General features: G+C 41.5%; 1 protein-coding gene across 3 annotated transcripts in view; it reads left to right on the top strand.

Moving 5' to 3' along the window:
* Nucleotides 1–562: 562 nt before the first annotated feature.
* LOC138741584 (mitogen-activated protein kinase kinase kinase 5) overlaps nt 563–20,472 on the top strand; it is a 202,778-nt gene continuing 182,868 nt past the window's right edge. For all 3 annotated transcript variants that reach the window (XM_069895866.1, XM_069895865.1, XM_069895867.1), the window contains exon 1: nt 563–1,041. In XM_069895866.1, the coding sequence (XP_069751967.1) occupies nt 705–1,041 (337 nt within the window). In that variant the 5' untranslated portion in view covers nt 563–704. The remainder of the gene's footprint in view (nt 1,042–20,472) is intronic.

Below are 20,472 nucleotides of genomic sequence, written 5' to 3'. Positions count from 1 at the left end.
AGGCTGAGGAAAGAACTCAGGGATGTGCACAAGCTCAGTGAATGGATGAAGGGGTGTGCTCCTGAGGGGATGGGTTTCAGCTGAGTGGCTGGGGAAATGGTTTGGTTGATGGAGATGTGTGAATGCGTGGGTTGGTGCTGGGCTTTTAGGGACATAGAGTGAAGGACTATTGTGGAGAAGTGAGCAAAGTGGATGAGAGTGGGGTTTTATGGGTGAAGGGGTGGTTTGGGGCATTAGGTGGCTTGGCGAATGTACGTGAAGAGAGTGGTTAGTGGTTTTGCAGGTCGCTGGGTGGATCCGATGGCGATCCGACATATGGAGGAGAGGGTGTGCAGAGGGGAGCGTGGTGAATGACGTGGATGGGGTGTGTGTCGTGAAGGGGAGGGGGGAATGAAGTGGGGGAATGAGTGGTGTGAGATCATGGGAGTAGATGATGGAAAGGTGTGGGTGGGTGGAGAATGTGAAAGGCGGGGGGAGGGGGGAGAAAGAAGGTGTGAGGATAGGGGAGTGGGCGAAGAGGTTTGCGTGTCTGGGTGCAGGGAGCGTGGGTAGGAGGCTGAGGGGGAACTGGTGCCGGGCTTCATGCTCGGTGGCGGGCGAGTGGCCAGCTGCCTTCCCCTCCCGGGTCGGGAGGCGGTGCAAGAGCCGCGCCCCGCAAAGCGAGGAGCCCGAGCGCTCGGAGAGGTGCCGAAGTTTGGGCAGGGATGAACGGTGAGCAGCGGGGCTCCAGCCGCCGGGGCAGTGCCGAAGTGGGTGCGAGCCCGGACGGCCGGCCACCCTCCGTGTCCGCCGGCAGCTACTGGCAGGACCCGCTTGCTATCGACATCAGCCGCAGCGCTGTACCGGCTCCCAAGGGCCGGAGCAGGGCTGTGAGAGCGGTGTTTGTGGTCAGCGAGACGGCGAGCCCGCAGTCTGAGGGCAGCCTGTCCCTTCGGTGCCTCCGGGAGGCGTGTGAGGATGCCCACGCCGATTTGGAGACCGTGCCCTTCGGCAGGCTGCTGCTGAACGAGACTACCACCCTGGACCGCTTCTACAACGCAGGTGAACGATCTCATCTCTCCCTTCACTCTGTTCCTCCGACCTGTACCCCGTCCCATAGCTCTCCCAATGTCCCATTCCCGACCAGTCATCCCTGCCAATGCCCCATGTCGTCCCATATGCTTCATATCCTTTCTATAGCCCCTCCTCATGCCCCATGTCCCACTAGTAGTCCCTCCTCATGCCCCAAACCTTACTTGTAGCCCATCCTAAAGCCCACATCCCACCAGTGGCCCCCTCCAATACCCAATGCCTAATGTCCTGTGCCCTTCCAGTCGCCTCTCCTAATGCCCCACGTCCCACTCGTAGACCTCCTAATGCCCAACCCCGACCTATAGCCCCTTCCAATGTCCTGTTCTATCAGTAGCCCTCCTAATGCCCTTAATTCTACCAGAAGCTCCCCCTAATGCCCCAATCTTCTAGCAATAGCTGCTTTGCCTATCCCCTGCTTTATTTATTGCCTCTTTTATTAGTACTTTTTCCTACTGCCCCATTACTAATTATTCTCACAAAGGTGGGTCATTTCAATTGCTCACCTGACCAGTTGGCCCACTTTTGTCAGTGGATGCTCTATCTATCTATTGTCCCTCAATGCCAAATGTTTAATCGATTGCCTCCGATTTACCTCCCTATTCTTATTGATAATAGGTGTATTTTATTATATAAAAGATTGGAGCAAAATGCATTGATCCTTGTGCTGTTCCTTACATTGAGTTGCAGGAGGAAAATCATAACCTCACGAACCTCAGAATTGACCACAGAGGTTCTTTCATAGAGGGGAAGTGGGTATGTAAAAGTGGGGGGGGGGGGGAAACAATTGTCACTGTATGGTGGGAGATGCCACAGTGGAATGCTTTCTTACCACGACATCAAGCGAATAGCAACAGCCTCCCTCTGTATTGCACATTCGAGGTAAGGGTATTGTCTGCAGGAAATGTGAGCGAAGAATATCTTAAAGGATGAAAGAAGCTGAGAGAATTCAGGATCATGGTGACTCTGCAAGATTAACGCAAAGCAGGGCAATTTTCTCTGACAATGGTCATAAGCCAGAGTTTGGAAATGCAATGTCTTTGCAGGTTGTAGAGGTTGGGAGGAGCAAGACTATATAGGATTTGAGAAGAACATTGATCATTTTGTCAGGTAGGAGTTGCTTCAATGAAGATTATTCTGGTCAATGTGCACCTGGATGTGAGATATCGCAGATGAGAATGTGGTTAATTTTTTTTTTAAATTTTTTATTTTTCACACTATAAACCACATTGATCAAGATACATACATTTCCTTTTCAAATATATACAGTGTCGTTTTCTCCACCCCCCTCTTCCCATCCCACCCTCCCATTCATTTAAAGTTCAGAATCTAAGATACATTTAACCCGCCAAACAATGTTGTCACTCAATAAAAATAAACAAGAAATTCCACTGAGTCAATTCTTTTCATTCCCTTCTCCTTCTGTCATTTTAAGTGGTAGATGTCCCCGGTAGGTTTTCTCTATTGTGTTTCATGTATGGCTCCCATATTTGTTCAAATATTGTAATATTATTTCTTAAATTATGTTATTTTTTCTAATGGAATACATTTATTCATTTCTATATACCATTGTTGTATTCTCAAGTTATCTTCTCATTTCCAGGCTGACATAATACATTTTTTTGCTACATCTAGGGCTATCCTAACAAATCTTTTTTGCGCACCATCCAAATCAAGTCCAAATTCTTTGTTTTTTACGTTACTTAGGAGGAAGATCTCTGGGTTTTTTGGTATATTGCTTTTTGTGATTTTATTTAATATCTGGTTTAGATCGTCCCAAAATCTTTTCACTTTCTCACATGTCCAGATTGCATGAATTGTTCCCATTTCCTTTTTGCAACGAAAACATCTGTCAGATACTGTTGGGTCCCATTTATTTAACTTTTGAGGTGTAATATATAGCCTGTGTATCCAGTTATATTGTATCATACGTAACCTCGTATTTATTGTATTTCTCATAGTTCCTGAGCATAACTTCTCCCATGTTTCCTTCTTTATCTTTATGTTTAGATCTTGTTCCCATTTTTGTTTAGTTTTACCATTTGTTTCCTCATTCTCCTTTTCTTGTAGTTTAATATTAATGTTTGTTATAAAGTTTTTGATTATCACTGTGTCTGTAATCACATATTCAAAATTACTTCCCTCTGGTAACCTCAGACTTCTTCCCAATTTATCCTTCAAGTATGATTTCAGTTGGTAGTATGCCAACACTGTATCGTGAGTTATATTATATTTATACTTCATTTGTTCAAAGGATAAGAATCTATTTCCTGAAAAGCAATTTTCTATTCTTTTGATCCCTTTTTTCTCCCATTCTCTAAAGGAAAGGTTATCTATTGTAAAAGGGATTAGCTGATTTTGCGTCAGTATTAGTTTTGGTAGTTGGTAATTTGTTTTATTCCTTTCTACATGAATCTTCTTCCAAATATTGAGCAGATGATGTAATACTGGAGAATTCCTACGTTGTACCAATTTTTCATCCCATTTATATAATATATGTTCGGGTATCTTCTCCCCTATTTTATCTAGTTCTAATCTAGTCCAATCTGGCTTTTCCTTTGTTTAATAAAAATCTGATAGGTATCTTAATTGTGCGGCTCTATAATAATTTGTTTATACCATTCTGTTAATTTATCTAGTGCTATCCTCGGTTTCCCCCCTCTCCATAAAAATTTCCTTATTATTTTCTTTAACTCCTTGAAGAATTTCTCCGTCAAGTGTATTGGCAATGCTTGAAATAGGTATTGTATCCTTGGGAAAATGTTCATTTTAATACAGTTTATCCTTCCTATCAGTGTTAGTGGTAAGTCTTTCCAATGCTCTAAGTCGTCCTGTAATTTTTTCCTTAGTGGATAATAATTGAGTTTATATAGATGTCTGAGGTTTTTATTTATTTGTATACCTAGGTATCGTATTGCTTGCATTTGCCATCTGAATGGTGATTCTTTCTTAAATTTTGAGAAATCCGCATTATTCATTGGCATTGCTTCACTTTTATTTGCGTTAATCTTGTATCCTGACACTTCTCCACATTCCTTCAATTTCTTACGTAATTCTTTTATTGATATTTCTGGTTCTGTTAAGTATACTATATCGTCATCTGCAAATAAAGTGATTTTATATTCCTTGTCTTTCATTTTTATCCCTTTTATTTTATTTTCTGTTCTTATCAGTTCTGCTAGTGGTTCTATGGCTAACGCGAACAATAAGGGTGATAGTGGGCATCCCTGCCTTGTTGATCTGCTTAAGTTAAATTGTTTTGATATATATCCATTTACTGTCACTTTTGCCAGTGGCCCCTTATATAATGCTTTAATCCAATTAATATATTTCTCTGGTAAACTGAATTTTTGTAGTACTTTGAATAGCTAATTCCATTCTACTCTGTCAAAGGCCTTCTCTGCCTCTAAAGCAACCGCTACTGTTGGAGCTTTATTTCCTTCTACTGCGTGAATTAAGTTAATAAATTTACAAATATTGTCTGTTGTTCGTCTTTTTTTAATAAATCCAGTTTGGTCTAGATTTACTATTTTTGGTACATAATCGGCTAATCTGTTTGCTAATAGTTTAGCTATTATCTTATAATCTGTGTTAAGTAATGATATTGGTCTATATGACGCTGGTGCGAGTGGATCTTTCCCTGTCTTTGGTATTATTGTAATTATTGCTGTTTTGCATGAATCTGGTAAGCTTTGTGTTTTATCAATCTGGTTGATTACTTCCAGGAGGGGAGGAATTAATAAATCTTTAAATGTTTTATAGAATTCTATTGGGAATCCATCCTCTCCTGGTGTTTTATTATTGGGTAGTTTTTTTATTATCTCTTGTATTTCTACTATTTCAAATGGTTCTGTTAATTAATTTTGTTCCTCTATTTGTAATTTCGGTAGTTCAATTTTAGTTAAAAATTCATCTATTTTGTCTTCTTTCCCTTCGATTTCAGTTTGGTATAATTGTTCGTAGAATTCTCTGAAGTTTTCATTAATCTCCGTTGGATTATATGTGATTTGTTTGTCTTTTTTCCTTGATGCCAATACCATTCTCTTAGTTTGATCTGTCTTAAGCTGCCATGCTAGAATTTTGTGCGTTTTTTCTCCTAGTTCATAATATTTCTGTTTTGTCTTCATTATATTCTTCTCCACCTTATGTTTGTAGTGTTTCATATTTTATTTTTTTATCTGCCAATTCTCTTCTTTTAGTTGTGTCTTCCTTCATTGCTAATTCTTTTTCTATATTTACTATTTCCCTTTCCAACTGCTCTGTTTCCTGATTGTAGTCCTTCTTCATCTTGGTTACATAACTTATTATTTGCCCTCTGATGAACGCTTTCATTGCGTCCCATAGTATAAACTTATCTTTCACTGATTCTGTATTTATTTCAAAGTACATTTTAATTTGTCTTTCAATGAATTCTCTAAAATCCTGCCTTTTAAGTAGCATGGAGTTTAATCTCCATCTATACATTCTTGGAGGGATGTCCTCTAGCTCTATTGTCAATATCAGGGGTGAGTGGTCGGATAATATTCTAGCTTTGTATTCTGTTTTTCTTACTCTGTCTTGCATGCAAGCTGATAACAGGAATAAGTCTATTCTTGAGTATGTTTTATGTCTACCCGAATAATATGAATATTCCTTTTCCTTTGGGTGTTGTTTCCTCCATATATCCAAAAGTTGCATTTCTTCCATCGATTTAATTATAAATTTGGTTACTTTGTTCTTTCTGTTAATTTTTTTCCCAGTTTTATCCATGTTTGAATCCAAATTAAGGTTGAAATCCCCTCCTATTAGTATGTTCCCTTGCGTGTCTGCTATCTTCCAAAAAAATATCTTGCATAAATTTTTGATCTTCTTCATTAGGTGAATATACATTGAGTAAATTCCAAAACTCCGAATATATCTGACATTTTATCATTACATATCTCCCTGCTGGATCTATTATTTCCTCTTCTATTTTAATTGGTACATTTTTACTGATTAATATAGCTACTCCTCTAGCTTTTGAATTATATGACGCTGCTGTTACATGTCCTATCCAATCTCTTCTTTAATTTCTTGTGCTCTATTTCAGTTAAGTGTGTTTCTTGCACGAATGCTATATCAATTTTTTCTCTTTTCAGTAAATTTAGCAGTTTCTTCCTTTTAATTTGGTTATGTATTCCGTTAATATTTAAAGTCATATAGTTCAACATAGCCATTTCATACTTTGTTTATCTTTCCTTTCCGTTTCCTCATCATCACCTTTCCTTCTTATCCATTTCTGCTTTCTTGTTTTGAACACTTTATAAGACAACATTTCTAGAACATCAAATATTTCCCTTATTCTCCTATCTAAAATTTCTTTAACCCCACTATCCCCTCCCCTTCCTGAGTTGCCCTTTATCCCTTGTCGGGCAACCACATCTCCCCTCTCCATTTGGATTTGCGAATTCACTCGCAAGCGTCAACTGATTTCGCATTGACCGTAACTACTCCCCACCCAGCCCCATCAGAAAAGATTTTAATTTTCATATTTTATAAAGGTCACTCTCTTCATTCCCTCCTTACTTCCTCTCTTCCCTTTCTTTCCCTTATTAATTCTTATCTATACTCTATATATTTTCTATTAAATACGGATACACTCATGTCCACACATATATACATACACACATATATATATACCCATATACACACATACATATAGTTCGTGGTCATTTTTGCTCTCGTTACATGTCTTCATCTCTCTGTCTGTTTTGTAGTTGTTCTGCAAATTTTCGTGCTTCCTCCAGATCCGAGAATAGTCTGTTTTGCTGCCCTGGAATAACTATTTTAAGTACCGCTGGGTACTTTAGCATAAATTTATATCCTTTTTTCCATAGGATCGCTTTTGCTATATTAAACTCCTTTCTCTTCTTCAGGAGTTCAAAACTTATGTCTGGATAGAAAAAATTTTTTTGACCTTTGTATTCCAGTGGCTTTTTGTCTTCTCTTATTTTCTTCATTGCTTTCTCCAATATATTTTCTCTTGTTGTATATCTTAGGAATTTTACTAAAATGGATCTTGGTTTTTGTTGTGGCTGTGGTTTAGGGGCTAATGTTCTATGTGCCCTTTCTATTTCCATTTCTTCCTGTAATTCTGGTCTTCCTAGGACCCTGGGGATCCAATCTTTTATAAATTCTCTCATATTCTTGCCTTTTTCATCTTCCTTAAGGCCCACTATCTTTATATTATTTCTTCTATTATAATTTTCCATTATATCTATCTTCTGAGCTAACAGCTCTTGTGTCTCTTTAATTTTTTTTTTAGATTCTTCTAATTTCTCTTTTAAGTCCTCTACTTCCATTTCTACGGCTGTTTCTCGTTCTTCCACGTTGTCCACTCTTTTTTCTATATCTGACATGACTATCTCTAATCTATTCATTTTTTCTTCTGTACTTTTATTTCTTCTTTTTATTTCACTAAATTCTTGTGATTGCCATTCTTTTACTGATTCCATATATTCTTTAAAAAAAAATCCATTGTCTTGCCCTTCCCTTCTTCTTCCATTTCTTTATGTTCTTCTTCTTCTTCCTCTGGGTTGGTCATCTGTTGTTTCCTTGTTTTCTTTTTACTTTCTTCTTTCTTGTTCTCGTTGTTTTCTATGTTCTCTTCTTGTTGTTGTGTTGTAGCTGTCATTCTCAGCTGTGGAGATCGACTCCTCAGCTGGTCCCCCCTCCCGTCAGTGTTTTTTTTGTCATGTGCGGTGGCGCACTTTTGCTTGGCTCCACGGGCCATTTTTGTAGTCCCGAGCTCGGGACTTCGACTGACTTGAGCTGACTTCTCTCTACACAGCAGGCCTCCTCGGACAGGTAAGGCCTTCACCTTCTTCTTGCGGTCTTTTCTTCTTCTCTTCTTCCCGTTGCTTTCGACTTTTCTTTCTTCGCTGCTATTTTCTTCCCACTTTTACTTTCACTTTATTTTAATTTTTGTGTTTGTGCCTTTGTGTTTTCTGTGTTTTTTTTAAACTTTTCCGGAGAGGGCTGGAGTTCCCCGACCGGCCACTACTCCATCACGTGACTCCTAGAATGTGGTTAATTGATGAATTTGGTTGGCACAGTCTCATGAGCTGGAAGAGCCTATTACCATTAAAAAAAAGTTGATATTTTATGTATTTTGTGGAGGGTGGTATCAAGCCTCTTGAGCATAGTTGGTGCTGACCTCATGCAGGCACCATGCTCTTGGCTTATGCCTTGGGGTGCCACTTACTACAGGATACTCAGTTTTGGACCTGCTCTTTAACATGTTGTTTACTTGGATAGTTCATTTGAGTTTCTGATCAATATTGACCCACAGAATATTGATGATGGTGGACTCAGTGAGGACAAATGCAACTGAATGTCACCATTAGATGGCTGGATTCTCTCTTGTTGGAGATGAGCATTTCTTCTCTTAAATATTAAAATTGAACCTGCATCCTTCAGTTCTTCTGGCAGCTTGTTTCACACTCTCACCACCCTCTAAGTCAAGACAGACCCCCTGATGTTGCCCATAAATAATCCACTTTTCACCCTTAACCCCTGTCTTCTTGTTCTGTCTCACCCAACCTCAACAGAAAAATCCTCCTTGCATTTACCATGCCAATACCCCTCATAATTTTGTATACCTCTATCAAATCTCCCTCCAGTGAATAAAGTCCTAGCCTATTCAACCTTTCTCCTCGAATCTGAACAACATCCTTGTAAATTTTCTCTGCAATTTTTCAATCTTATTTGTATCCTTCCTGTGGGTAGGTAACCAAAACTGCACACAATACTCCAAATATGGTCTTACAAATGACTTGGTAGAATGTCAACATAATGTCCCATCTCCTGTATTTATACTTTGATTTCTGAGGATCAATGTGTCCGAAGATCTCTTTATGACCCCATCAAGCTGTGATGCCACTTTTAAGGAATTATATATCTATATTCCCAGATCCGTCTGTTCTACTACATTTTGCTTTTGCCTACCTTTTACCACACATGTCCTACCTTAATTTAAATTATTTTTTAAATTTAAATTTTAAATGCAGACATACAGCATGATAACAGGCCATTTTGGCCCACAAGTCCATGCCGCCCAATTTACACCCAATTAACATACACCCCTGGTATGCTTTGAATGGTGGGAGGAAACTAGAGCTCCTGGGGGAAAACCCACGCAAACTCCTTACAGCAGGGAATTCAAACCCCAGTCCGGTCCCACTCACTGGCGCTGTAAAAGTGTTGCGCTAACTGCTAAACCAATCATGCCGCCCTCAAAGTGTAACACCTCATATATGTATGCATTAAATTCATAAAATGGGTGCCATGTTGCCACCCATTTTTCCAGCTGGTCTAGATCTTGCTGCAATTTTTGAAAGCCTTCCTATCTGTCCACTATGCCTTCAATCTTTTCATCTGCATACTTGCAGATCCAATTTATCACATTATCATCCAAATCGTGGATATGGATGACAAATAACAATGGACTCAGCACACCACTATTCACAGGCCTCCAGTCAGAGAGGCAATCTACTACCACTATCTGGATTCTCCCGCAAAGCCAACGTCTAATTAAATTGACCACCTCATCTTGAACATCAACTGACAGGACCTTCTTGACTAATCATCCATGCGGGACCTTATCCAAGGCCTTATTAAGGTCTATGTAGATAATATCCACTGTCTGTCCTTCATCAACTTTCATGGTATCCTCCTCGCAAACCTCTATAAGATTAGTTAGACACAACCTACCATGTACAAGACCATATTGATTATTCCTAATCAGTCACAAACACTTGTATGTCTCGTCACTGAGAATATCTTCCAATAACTTACCCACTGCTGACGTCAGGCTCTCTGGTCTGTAATTTCTCAATTTATTCTTTGAGCCTTTTATCAACAGAATCACATTAGCTAATCACCATTGATGAAGTAGCTGACAATTGTTTTGCCTGTGTCCTGCATGGGATGATTAACTGACAATCACAACCGTATTTCTGTGTAAGAGATGTGAGTAAGTATTGGGGTATATTTCTTTTGATGTCCATTGATCAGGGCACATCAGAGACTGTCCTCACCTTTGAAATTCTGCTTTTTGGTCCATGTTTGGCATGATTTTTGACTGACTTTTGCAAATATTTTAATGCTTTGATAGACACTTTCTCATGAATGATTAATTAATTTAGTTAATGAAATATGTTCATCGCAATCTTTTTTCAATTTAAGTTATTACAAATGAACCACCTCAGCAGGTTTATTAAATACAGATGTAAAACGTTCAAGTACATTTGTTGTCCCAGTGCCATCAATTTTTACCCTCCAGGTACTCCCTACCTGCAGATCTGAAGAGTTTCATACCTCTTCCTTCTCTGCCCTTGAATCAATTAAATCTAGCTTAATCAGAGCAGACAAACTCCTACCCTTTCTCTTGTGACTCACTCTCTGTCAGATTTGATTATTTTTTAATGATCTCATATTACTGAAAGGCTCAGAAATAGAATGGATTTATAAGGTCATGAAGAACATACACCACTTCAATTGTGAGAGGATTTGAATACAGGAATAAGAAAATCTGATGACAACTGTAAAGGGTCTGTGTAAAACTGGGGTTCACATCACCTGTGAGAGTGGTTGTATTTATCATTAAGCGATTGCAGCTGTGACTCATTCGAGTGGTTTCAGGGATAGCTGTTTTGCTAGCTGAAGTGCAGGGACTGTCTCTCTAGAGTTTAGAAGAATGAGAAGAGATGTAAAGGAAACAGATGATTCTTCAATGGAACACTCTCCCTGAATTTGAGGTAAATTGAGTTTAATATTCCTTCTGATACAGAGATAAAAGCAGGTGATTAAATGTGATCTTAATAGTTACAATTGCCTAGTTTACATAAATAAGTGTGGACAAATGGTTCCATAGAATAATCAGGTTCATTGTCATCTAACAGCGTTTCTCCAGACCATGGTGCACACACGTACTTTTACAATGGGAATATGTTAATTGACAAGAACAACTCTAAACGTTCAAACACTTTGTGTGTGGTTTAAATAAGGTGACTTCTAATGCTGAGACTTTCATTCACGGATAAATGATATATTATTTAAGATTATGTATCAGTTGAGAGATTATCACGTCAATTTCCAAAGCACATTTCTTGTGTTTTCTTGCTGGGGGCTGGCTGGGAGCCTATTCCCTTCTCAGACAGGGGTGTTGTTTTTGTATGAAGATGTGTAATATAAAAAAAAGTTGCTGCTTGCAAGTTGCATTAGGAAGTAGTTTGAAGACTGAATCTTGTTTTAGTGGCTTTTATACTTTATGTATATTTATACCATCTAACTATGGGTGCCAAACAATAGCTAGAGAGAGAGAAAACAAAAAATTGAAATGTCAGTCAGGAGTGAAGGAAACACCGGTAGCTCAGCCAGTGATAGTGGAGAGAGCAAAATATTACAGATGATTAACCTACAGAACAACTGACCAGTTCAAATACAGAGAAAGTGATTTGTCCAAATTGTTGACTTCAGATTTTCAGGCTTGGTTTACAGTTACTGTTGAAATAATGAAGGAGCGTCAACCAGAAACATTAATGCTTTTGCTCCAGAGATGCTGCTTGACCCTGCTGAATTTGCCCATGAGTGTCTGTTTTAGTTCCAGATTTCTAGCAACTGCAGACTTTTTCATTTTGATTTGTGTACAATCCCAGTGCAGCCAGCTGGCAGTGAGGAAGTGAATTTTAATTTAGGATTTTCTTTTGAATCTCCTTCAAAGTTTATTAGCAACTTAATTCTTTCCAAAGTTGCATTTCTCCTTGCTGTTATTCTTGACTTTGCTCTCAAAAATAATGACAAATATACTGCAGTTCAAGTAAAGTGAAATCCCCATATCCACTTACAGAGATTGCAGGTGCAAATCTTTTGGTTGCCAGAGACTCCCTCTTACAATGCCTAACTAACTAATTCGCCTGCATTAGGAATAAACAGTTTCTAAAACAAAAGACGGAGCAAAATGTAAAGTATTTAAATTATGTTCCTTAATTATGATAAGTTCAGTTTAATCAGATAATTTTCGTAATTTACAACATTCAAATTTAACCCTGGTCGCTGGCTCTGTAACAATGGTGCACTAACCGTGACACTAATCATGCCACCATAATATTTAACCCCCCCCCCCCCCCACCCCAGTTTTCAGAAGTTGTTCGTCCTTTGGTCCGAAGAAGACGTGTAGTTCTCCTGTGAACACAAAGGTGACTTTCAGTCCCAGTCTGGAAGGGTCTAGTGCAACAGGGGCACTGGAAGTCCGTTGTTGTAATAACTGTGGCTGCTGCTCTGCGACACCATTCACGGCCTTCCACCAGTTTTTGGCGGCACCTGTCTTCAAAACTGGTGGAGGCTTCATCATACAGGGCTCACCAATGGGACCCGTCAGCAGCCACAGCCTCTAGTTCTCTTGGCAGGATGCCACAGTAGCATAGGGTTTCCTTCACAGTGTCTTTATAGCGCTGGCGTGGATGACCTTGAGGTCCCCTTCTGGTCTTCAGCTCACTATAGAGCGGCTGGCGAGGCATATGGTGGTCTCCATTCTGATGACATGTCTCACCCACCACATCTGGGCTCTGATGATCAGGAACTCAATGCTGGTGGTCTTTGCATGACCTAAGACCTTCAGGTTGGAGACACAGTCTCCCAATAGATGCCAAGGATGGAACGGAGGTGTGTAAAAATGTGTAATTTCACCAGTTGTTTGATGTGACATCGGTACAGAGTCCAGGTCTCACATTCATACAAGAGAGAAGGGATGACCACAGCTCTGTAGACTTTGAGCTTTGTGAAGATGCGGATGTTGTGTTGACTGAGCACTCTGGTGCGCAGCCTCCCCAGAGCCTGGGTGGCCTCGCTGATCCTGGAGTCAATTTCTTTGTCCAAAGACCTATCTCTCGACAAGATGCTCCCCAAGTATTTGAAGTTGTTTACATTTGTCAGCAGGGTGTTGTCAACAGTGATTTTTGGTTCTCTGGTGTTGGTGTTTGGCACAGACTGATGGAGTTCTTCAGTCTTGTTCAGGTTGATGGTCAGGCCAAAAAGTGTATCAGCGTCTGAGAATTTGTTCAGCGTCAACTGTAGATCGTTTTCTTTGTGCGGCAAGATAAAGCCTAATATACTAATAAATATAAAAACTCTTACCAGGCAGGGATAGGGAGATACTTTGGGAGAGTCGTCCCAGCAATGAGTGGCATCAACCAGCTCTTCATCCTGGGTGCCGCCATTTTATTCAAACAGCTGCTGCAGGTGAGGCACGACTGGGGCGCTCCGCTGGCTGAATGTTTGCTCCCATCTTCACTAAGTAGTTGTGTGTTGCTCTGGAGAGCAATTAACTTTCATGATGTTAAACATTTATTTCAAATTTTTTTAATTTAAAATCATATTGATTTATTTATTTCCTCAATCTTTGGTTGCCAGTTGCTTGAATTACAGATACCGGGAAATTTACTGTAATTATGTTTGCAAATTACAGCATTTAAAAGTGAAAGCTTTTTAGGGAAGCAAGATTTCACTTCTTTGCTAAATTCTATATTTCCTTACAAAATGTTGCTAGAATATAAGTTAGGTTCAAGCCCTGCTTGAAATAAAAATTTTTATTGTACTCTATTATTTTATCTATAAATCAAAATTAAATTGTCCTATGTGGCTTGTGATTCCTTAAACTGTGACCAATGGTGAAACCACCCACAAATTCCTAATTCCTTATGGCTGGTTGGTTTTCATCCAGTGTCTCAGATGGGAATGCTTCTTTGAAGTGTGCAGGCTAATAGTACTATTTTTTTTAAAAAGTTGTTTGAATAGCTTTGTAAGTAAATTAACATATTGTAAAGAGCATCATATTTTACATGGATAACTCACCATTTAAAAATCAGCCCAAGGGTTGAAATATCCTCTCATGTCTGTTTATTAATATGTGCCTGCAGTTCTATTGATTTTTTTTAACCAGCTAGCAATTCTATTCTGTTTATTATTTTTGAGGTTCAAGATTCCTTTTATTGTCACATAGTAATAGATCAAAAAGCTACAATACATAATGTGCTTCAACTTCTGTCTGCCGTAAGGCAGGCTATGAGCATTGTCCAGCACCCCTAACAATAAGAGTAAGGGGAGTCCCTTCAGAGACAGCAGGGATTTTAGACTGCAGGAAAGTAACAGCACAATCAAGGAATTTTGCCGCTACATGGAGGGTCTAAAAAGGAATGTGCAGGAATTTGGAGTCAATTCCTGCAGCAAAATTTAACCTGCAGGATCCCTTTTGGAGGAAGCCTGCAGTGTCCCTTCGACTGCACATCCAACCCCCGGGACTGTTGTACTCAGGTACTTGCAGTCGAAAAAGGCACCCTGTGTGAACGACCACACGGGCAGATATTATGTTAATTTTTTCTGTGATTTTTCCCGACATTGCAGTCTAAAAACATTATTGAGTTTCCGTGGATTCACCTCCAGTGCTCCCACAGCCTCTGCAGCTGCACAGACACCTGTTCAAACCACGGGTCCAGACCTCTAATGCCATCAGGAAGCCTTCAGTGCCCAACTCCCTTCATCTTGCCCTCAGAACCCTCTTGAATCCCAGTTCTGATACCCATGGGCCATCTGTCAGGTTTCACCTTCTCAACGAGGGGTGTTTTCCCCTTTTCTGGTGCCCTGGTCCGCTGCTCTGCTGGAGTCTGTAATCACTCTTGGTACACTATCCAGCATGGGTGCCTCCATCTTGGGCCAGGCCTCCATTGTTACAGGGTGTTTAACAAAGAAACACTGTTGGTTCCTCTAACAGGTCATTTAAAGTCTGTACCGAGCTGTTGGGATCAGGATCAGATAGTTAGAGCAGAGTCTCTGGTCTCTGCTCTCCTGGGTCTGACAGTATTTTTTGTCATGGTATATTGGGGAGGTGAGTGTCTATCACCCCGTACTTTATCACACTGTTCACTTCTCCTTTCACTCATTGGTTTGATGTGGATTTGGTTGGCATTTGTTACTTCCTGGGTTAATTTGGTGCCTGTTGCTGCCCTGATGACGTACTGTTGATTGATTTCATCAATTCTTGTTAATTCCCTGGCAGGCAGTGCTATAATGTAATCTGTTGTTGATGCTGAGGGTGATGGAGGGAGAGCCAGAATTTCTTTCTTGAGGGGGTTCAAAAATAACATTAAGATCAAACAATTTGAAAGTTGCTTATTGTATCAGATGCTGCGGGTTTAGAACGTAGCTTGACTCCAGTTCAGTGAGCAGCAATGAAACAGCTTGACTCCATGCGTTTACATTAGCAGGAAGATAATTGAGGTTAGTGTAGAGATTTTAGCACCACGCTATTACAGTGCCAGCGACCTGGGTTTGAATCCATCACTGCCTGTAAGGGGCTTGTGCGCTCTCCCTGTCACTGCATGGGTTTCCTCCGGGTGCTCCGGTTTCTTCCCATGTTTCAAAGGTGTTAGTTAATTGGTCACAGTAATTTGACTTGTGGGTTGGAAGGGCCTATTAATGTGCTATAATCCTTAAATGAAAATAAATAAAATGCACATAACATCAAAATATTGTATCAAAGGGCTCCGAAACTTGCATTCCAAACACCATGTGCATTAATCTAATATATCTTGTTCCTTTTGAGGATACTGTTAGATTCAATATTTTGTGAACTATTCAGCAGTAGGATTTCCCTTCCAGGTTTTTTTTTGCTTCCATTTCATTCCCACAACCTGAAAGGAACCTGTAAGCACAAATGATGTTACCCTTATTATGAAATGTTACAAAGTTTTACAATCAACTTCTGTGGTACCAATGACTTTTCATTTCAAGTTACCTTTCTTTATCTCTGGTCTTTCGGCGGTCTCTGTCACTGGTGCGGACAGAGCGAAGGCACTCAGCGAAGCAATCTCCCACTCTGTGCCCAGTCTCTCCGATACAGAGGAGGCCTCAAAGGGAGCACCGGATGCAGTAAATCAATACTGCGGGTACACAAGTAAAGTGTTGCTTCATTTCTAAGGCCCGTTTGGGGTCCCAAATTGTGGTGAAGGAGGAGGTGTGGGCACAAGTGTGGCATCTCCTGAGGCCAAAGGGAAAGTGCTGGGGGGGGTGCGATGGGTGGGGAGGGACGAGTGCACGAGGGAGTCATGGAAGGAGGGGTCCCTACAGAAGGCAGAGAGGGGAAGATGTGTCTGGTAGTGGGATACTGTTGTAAGTACCAGTGAGTTGGCAGGTGAGGACAAGGGGAATCCTGTGTTTGGGTGCAGATGGGGCCAGGACAGATGAGCGGGAAATGGAGGAGATACAGGCGAGGGCTGAGTTGATGGTGGTGGAGGGGAAGCCACGTTGGTGGAAGTAGGCAGACATTTCAAAACATCAGGACTGGAAGACATAATCTTGGAGGGAACAAGGTGTGAGGAAGTGTATTCAAGGTAGTTGTGGGAGTTGGAGTTACTCGATGGAAAGCTAATCTCCCGAGATGTAGACAGAGAGATCCAATCTTCTATCTATGTCTTCCCTAAGAAGGAATCCCTTCTGTGATTCCCTTGTGAATGCATCCCTCCCACCAATTGCACCTCCCCCCCTGCCCTGGCACCTTCCCCTGTGGCCACAGGAGGTGCCACACTTGCGCCTACACCATCTCCCTCTCCACAGTCCATGGCCCCAAACAGGCCTTTCAAGTGAAGCAATACTTTCCCTGTGTATCCGCAGGACTGATTTACTGCATCTGGTGTTCCCTCAATAGAATGAAGACTAATGCCCATGATGGCACTGGCTGAGTTGAACAGTGGGCTAAGCACACATCCAAGAGGTGCACCAGGGTTGGTTTTCAGTGAGGAGGAGATGTTACTGATCCGCACTCACTGTGGCCTTCCGAAGAGGAAGTCAAGGATTCAGTTGCAGGGAGGAGGAGGGTGGTTGTGGTGCAAAGATCTAAGTTTTGAAGCTTGATGACCAGCACTGAGGGGATGATGGTGATGAAAGCTGAGCTGTAATTGATGTAATTGTAAAAGCAGCCTGATGTATATATTGGTGTTGTCTAGGTGATTCAGGGCTGAGTGGAGAGCCAGTGAAACTGTGGAACAGCATCTGCTGTGGAATGATTGTGGTGGTAGGCACATTGGAGTGGGTCCATGCCTTTTCTTAGGTCCGAGTTAATTCTGGCTATGGCCAATCTCTCAAAGCATTTCATCACAGTATGTCTTTCTTTGGCTTGGCTTCGCGGACGAAGATTTATGGAGGGGTATGTCCACATCTGCTGCAGGCTCCTTGGTGACTGACAAGTCCGATGCAGGACAGGCAGGCACAGTTGCAGCGGTTGCAAGGGAAAATTGGTTGGTTGGGGTTGGGTGTTGGGTATTTCCTCCTTTGTCTTTTGTCAGTGAGGTGGGCTCTGCGGTCTTCTTCTAAGGAGGTTGCTGCCCGCCGAACTGTGAGGCGCCAAGATGCACGGTTGGAGGCGATATCAGCCCACTGCCGGTAGTCAATGTGACAGGCACCAAGAGATTTCTTTAAGAGGTCCTTGTACCTCTTCTTTGGTGCACCTCTGTCTCGGTGGCCAGTGGAGAGCTCGCCATAGAACACAATCTTGGGAAGGCGATGGTCCTCCATTCTGGAGACGTGATCCACCCAGCGCAGTTGGGTCTTCAGCAGCATGGATTCGATGCTTGCGGACTCTGCCAGCTCGAGTACTTCGATGTTGGTAATGAAGTAATTCCAATGAATGTTGAGGATGGAGCGGAGATAGCGCTGATGGAAGCGTTCTAGGAGCCATAGGTGATGCCGGTAGAGGACCCATGATTCGGAGCCGAGCAGGAGCGTGGGTATGTCAACGGCTCTGTACACACTGATCTTTGTGTGTTTCTTCAGGTGGTTGTTTTTCCAGACTCTTTTGTGTAGTCTTCCAAAGGCGCTATTTGCCTTGGTGAGTCTGTTGTCTATCTCTTTGTCGATCCTTGCATCAGATGAAATGGTGCAGCTGAGGTAGGTAAACTGGTTGACCGTTTTGAGTTCTGTGTGCCCGATGGAGATGTAGGGGGGATGGTAGTCATGGTGGGGAGCTGGCTGATGGAGGACCTCAGTTTTCTTCAGGCTGACTTCCAGGCCAAACATTTTGGCAGTTTCCGCAAAACAGGACGTCATGCGCTAGAGAGCTGGCTCTGAATGGGCAACTAAAGTGCCATCGTCTGCAAAGAGTAGTTCACGGACAAGTTGTGAGTGATATTTAGCAAGGATCATTGAGTCAGGTCACTCTGCTCTTTTTGGAAATGATTAATGTCCTTTTGATGCAGGTGGGATCTTTTGACTGTAGCAGTGAGAGATTGAAAACTTCTCCAGAGGAATTCCCTGCTTGTCTTTGAAATAGTGTTGTGGGACTGTTTATAATCCAGTTGCATGCCTCATCTCAAAATCAGAGCCTCTGATGGTGCAGCACTCCCTCAGTGTAGACAAGGAAGGTAAACCAAGAAAATGAGCTGATCTCTGAAGCAAAACTGGGCCAACGATGATCAGATTCAGAGCCACGTGACATTAGGCATGCAACAAAGTTCAGTTTGTACGATTTAAAATCCAGAATTGTGCAACCTTTGCACCAGGCAGCCTTGTCTAGGCTTGTTTCCAAGCTGGGTTTACCAGAAAAAGACACAACAGGGATCATCAACCTGGGAAAAGTGGACATGAGATTGGCTAGCACCTAAAGTCAATTTATTTCCTTTCCAGTCCATTTTTAGCACCATGCGAGTTATTGTTCCTGTTAAATATTTGTGGTTTTAATGTGCACAGTGGAGTTAAAAAAAAGAACTTGGTGCACATAAGCTGTGGAAAGCATGTCTTTAATCAGGGAGGATGTTTTTCAATTCTCCTATTAAGAGGGTAATTGGATTAGATGATTCATTGTGAATTCTTAGTGTTTGAGAGTAAAGATTTTGTCCCCAACTTCCAGTGTTAAATACTCGTATGAAGTAGCAGCTGGAATTGCAATTTTTAAATATATTGAGATACAGCAGGGTAACAGACCCTTCAAGCCCACTCGCCCATGCTGCACCAACAAATTGGACAAATTAACCTACTAACCCCGTACATTCTTTGGAATGTGGGAGGAAACTAGCGTCATTACGGAAAGAATGTACAAACTCCTTACAGTCAGTGCCGGATTCGAACCCGCATCACTGGTACTGTAATAGCATTGCGCGAAGCTCGGCATTAACCAAGCCGCTTTTCACTTTACTGGAGCTGAGTTGCGGAAGTGAGGCACTATTGAACACATTTCCACCCCCCAGGAGATTCCTGTGGATAAGGATGCATTTAATCTTGAGAGAGTACTGAAAATATTCATAAGGCTGTGGTCAGGGCTGGAGAACTAGAGTTATGAGAATAGATTGGATAGATTGTGAATGTTTTCCTTGGAGTAAAGCAGACAGGGAGACGTTTATAACATCATAAACGGCACTAATCAGAATGACAACCGTTTTTATTTTTGCCAGCTTTGGGGAATCTAAAACTAGAAGATATTAGCTAAAGGGGAAAGATGTAAGAGGACTTGAGGAGCAGGTTTTCAGAAGCGGGTGGATATATGAAACAAGCTGTCAGAGAAGGCGGTCGAGACAGGGACAATTGTTTGTAACTTTTTTTGAGTAAGACCTTGATGTCTAGTTTTTCGTGTTGAGTTCTGTACAAAGGTGGCCAATTAGAGCAATATGGTCTCCAAAGTTCCTTTCATACAGGGCAGGGATTCCATGCCTTGGTGGATCTTGATTTTTGAGATTTTCTTCACTTTGCTTCCTCTTCTTGATTCCTTATATGAACGAACACCACTGGATGTGCGGGTACTCCACACAGGGCGATTCAATGTTTGTTGTTCCCAGTGGTGTGTGTCAATGCTGAGACTCTTCAGGGATCTTTGAAATAAACTTTCTGTATGCCACCTGTTTGTTTATCATCAGACAGTTGTCCATAAAGCAGGTGCTTTGGTATTCCATCATCAGACATCTTGGTAAGCTGCTGTACCCATCTGATCTGTGATTCTTACAGTATGTGAAGGGTTTTTGGGACAGAAGCTGTGTATCTGAAATCTTGTCCTGCACGATATGAATTATTTCTGGAGAGACTAGTGGTTAAGGTGTCTGGCAAGTCTGATGTACATTGACCGTGTCCCACTAGCACTGTACACATTTGGCTTGGTCTTCAGGATTCCTTTCCATTGTCATATTTTACTTCCCAGTTGTCTGAAAGCAGAGCTTGATTTTCCTATTCTGTTGTTGACTTCTTCATCAATCTTTGGGGGGCATGGTTATTGCAGCAGTTAACACAATGCTATAACAGCACCAAGGTCCCAGGTTCGAATCCAGTGCAGTCTGAAAGGAGCTTGTACATGCTCCCATGTCGGTGTGGGTTTCTTCTGGTGTTTCGGTTTATACCCACATTCCAAAGACA

This window comes from Narcine bancroftii, chromosome 8 (assembly GCF_036971445.1).
Source record: "Narcine bancroftii isolate sNarBan1 chromosome 8, sNarBan1.hap1, whole genome shotgun sequence".
Taxonomy (NCBI): Eukaryota; Metazoa; Chordata; class Chondrichthyes; order Torpediniformes; family Narcinidae; genus Narcine; species Narcine bancroftii.
Note: the sequence above shows the minus strand (reverse complement) of the source record. Positions and strands in the feature narration are given on the sequence as shown.